The 3641-nt window shown below is 36.2% G+C and overlaps 1 protein-coding gene across 1 annotated transcript in view; it reads left to right on the top strand.

Moving 5' to 3' along the window:
* Window positions 1–2822, top strand: part of LOC107719644 (granzyme B-like) — a 5247-nt gene extending 2425 nt beyond the window's left edge. The window contains exons 4-8 of the mRNA XM_016527129.1: window positions 119–370; window positions 455–602; window positions 1678–1825; window positions 2219–2483; window positions 2664–2822. Coding sequence (XP_016382615.1) covers window positions 119–370; window positions 455–602; window positions 1678–1825; window positions 2219–2483; window positions 2664–2822 — 972 coding nt within the window. The remainder of the gene's footprint in view (window positions 1–118; window positions 371–454; window positions 603–1677; window positions 1826–2218; window positions 2484–2663) is intronic.
* Window positions 2823–3641: the final 819 nt, after the last annotated feature.

The raw sequence follows: 3641 nt of genomic DNA, 5'->3' as shown, positions 1-3641 counted from the left end.
CAAAAAAAAAAAAAAAAAATATATATATATATATATATTAAAATACAAAAAAGTTGGTCATCCAATTTGTATACATTTTGAAAATGATCAGCATTAATGATTGAATTTCTTGCTGTAGCTACATGAAAAGGTCAATAAGAGCAAGAACGTCAACTGGATCTCCATACCAAAGAAAAATAAGGACATCAAGACCAAGGTCAAATGCAGTGTTGCAGGATGGGGGAAAAAAAACACCAAAGGTGCAGCGAGTGCTAAGCTTATGGAGGTGGACGTCACCATCATTGATGCAAAAGAATGTAAGAAGTACTGGGGAAAAAATTACTCCACTTCACGTATGGTGTGTGCAGGTGGTCGCGGTGGATTTTGCCAGGTACTAAGAATCTTCTGGACAAATCAAAAATAGTATGACAGTTTCACTTCATTAACGGCCTATAACTTTCATGACTTTTCTCAGGGGGATTCTGGAGGACCCTTGGTGTGCAATAATCTCGCAGTCGGTGTCGTTTCATTCAACGAGCTAAACAACTGTAACTCACCTAAGCTACCGAATGTCTACACCAAGATTTCCAAATTTCTAAGTTGGATAAAAGCTATTCTTGAAGGTGTGAAGCAAGAACTTGATTAATAAACATTTTATTTGAACAATGTAATCTGTTGATCATATGTGTCGTTTCATTATGAATTTATTGAATAAATTATGACTGATTTTGAACACTTTTCTGTGGAAAGATGGTTTTGTCCTTTCTCGGCAGCCTTGGTTTCCTGTGGGGGCCGAGCTCATTGCATGTGGTCAGAGACCCTGTGAGAAACAGTCTAGTTTGCAGAGACATCTTAAAAAGAAATGTTGATGCGTGTGCAAGGTCATGAGATTCACCACAGCTTCTCCTCATATGTCATTGGTCAGGCAGCTCTGCCCAAACTCACACCATTGGTTGAACCAAGCTGGTCAGGGTTTTCAAAGCAAGTCAGCAATGTTTTGACAAACAGAGCCACAGTGTGTGTACCTTTCAGGAAAATCCACCTAAAAATGTACCATTTATAGAAATGAATGGAAAATTCACCCAAAAATAAATATGTCATCATTTACTGACTCTTGTGACTTTTTCCTTCTGTGGAAATTGTCTATACAAATGGACGATGGGGACGATTTTTGGGTGAATTACAATGAAAACATGTTTAAACATAATAACTTTCACATTTTACACTCTCAGAAAAAAGGTACAAAAGCTGCCACTGGGGTGGTATCTTTTCAAAAGGTACACTTTTGTACCTTTTAGGTACTAATATGTACACTTTAGATACTAATTTGTACCTTTAAGGTATACCAATACAGACTCTTTAGGTACAAAGGTGTGCCTTTTGAGAAGGTACCGCCCCCACAGCTTTTGTACCTTTTTTTCCTGAGTGTACATTTAATTAACTGAAGAAACATCCAGGAAATGCTGTGGTTTGCTCTGAAGGGAGGCCTGCCCTTTTACTTTGAGTAGTTTAAAAGTCAGTGACCCATTTTCAACATTCCACAAGCACAATGACATGCTTCACTGCGATCCTGTTCGCCACAGCTGTGACCACACTGCACATCACAGGTAGCTTCTTTCATTAGTAATCCTTAACCTTTACAAGTTGCAATTGTGCCTTTAAAGTTTATAGTTATTTCTGTCTTGTTTTTCTCAATAGTTGTGGTTGGAGTTGACATAATCAATGGGAAAAAAGCTCCAAAAAATTCCTTGCAATACATGGTCTCAGTGCAGAACAATAAAACACATGAATGTGGAGGATTTCTGATATCTCCTCAATATGTTCTTACAGCTGCACACTGTGCAAGGTAGATTGTTCATTTTTGGAGCCATATTCATCACTGAATGAAATATCTAAGCTCTTGTTCCACCGAAAAAAAAGTCATATGACTTCGGAATGAGTAAATAATGATTGATGATTGGCATTCAGGAAAATGGGAGTTTGACTCTGTTTTATTTGATTCCAGTGAAGAGATGACTGTTGTTCTTGGCGACCATGATATTTCTCCACAGAAAAATCTAAAAAGATATGATGTGATTCACAAATTTATACCAAAAACATTCAAAAACTTTAAGATGGGTAATGACATCATGCTTCTAAAGGTAAACACCTGTTGGGTTGTGATTCAATTTTCACAAGAAGAACAAGACCAAACAAGTGCACATTTAATAACTAACTATTTGCATTTTCAGATTTCTAGGAAAGCAGTTTTGGAAGAAAAGGTGCAGACGGTGAAAATCCCACAACTACATTACAGCGTTAAAAGCAATACCCAGTGCTTGGTTGCTGGATGGGGTTCCACTAAACAGCGCAAAGTAGTCAATGACCTTTTGGCCTTGAATGTATCAACTGTTGACATCCACAACTGCAAGGAAGCATGGAAGAAATACAAAGAAAGCATCGCAAAACTTCCACCAAACATCATCTGTGCTGGAGGATATAAACAGAATGGAGGAGTGTGCTTGGTAATAAACATACAGGAGAGAGCAAGTTGTCACAATTTCTTAAGTGCATAAACTATAAGAGGTTTTGAGACAAAGTGTGACAACTAACTCCAGTCTCATCTTCATATATATATATATTTTTTTTTTTGGGACGTTCCATTGTTCTACTATTAAACCCAATCTTCACATATATTCTTGCAGGGTGATTCTGGAGGTCCGCTGGTGTGCAATTCAATGGCAGTGGGCATTGTCTCCTTCAGCACAAAGGGGTGTAAATATCCTGATGTACCAAATATCTTCACTGATATTTCAAAATATGCACGTTGGATCAAAGCAATGATGAAGAAAAAAGAAACTTAAGAGTTTTGTGTCCACAGCACTTGCAAATTATGCTTAAACATAAAATACTGCCCAAATAAAATTTTTTGCTGATGACTTGTGTCTGTATTTTCACAATGACCATTTCTGTGCATGCAGATTGCGGTTTTTGAGGAAAAACTACCTCAAAATGTCCATTCTTTTGTGTATGTTATGGGTTACAATAATAATGCATTTATACAAGGACACAATAAATCAGGGATGGATAGTATATAAGATACCAGTGACTGAATTTTGGTTTGATATACACATTTGAAATGTGAATTTGAAATTTTCCATCAGTAGGGTACAAAATGAGTCATTTTCCTTCCAACAAAAGGTCAGTAAAAGGTGTTTAACATTCAGAAAAGTTGATTGTGAATTTTTTTTTCTAATTGATTTTTTGATGATACTAAAAATTGGGAATCCAAATACAATTTAAAACTCACATTTGTGTGTTTTTTATTTTCTAGTATGAATATATATATATATACATATAGTAACAGGGTCACAAACTTAGCCTGTCATAACTGAAAACTGTAAAGAAGGTCAAGACCACAAAGGGGCAGGCCGTCATTTAAAGCAGTGATAAAGACATTTGATGCGTTTAAAAGCAACTTTTAATTGTAGGTGATATTTAACAAACATATACAGTAGTTTCACAACAAAAAACAAAGGATTTGTCCCAATCTGGGACACCCTATTCATAAAAGGCGCCACATCATTTTGTGGTACATGTTCTGTGCCGAATAAAATCTAGCAAATTCACTGCCTATCCATTTATCTACTGTACATTGAAAATAAGCCATGACAAAAAAAAAA

Source organism: Sinocyclocheilus rhinocerous, unplaced genomic scaffold (genome assembly GCF_001515625.1).
Source record: "Sinocyclocheilus rhinocerous isolate Xijiao unplaced genomic scaffold, SAMN03320098_v1.1 scaffold1294, whole genome shotgun sequence".
Taxonomy (NCBI): Eukaryota; Metazoa; Chordata; class Actinopteri; order Cypriniformes; family Cyprinidae; genus Sinocyclocheilus; species Sinocyclocheilus rhinocerous.
This window is presented reverse-complemented; position numbering and strand designations above follow the sequence as displayed.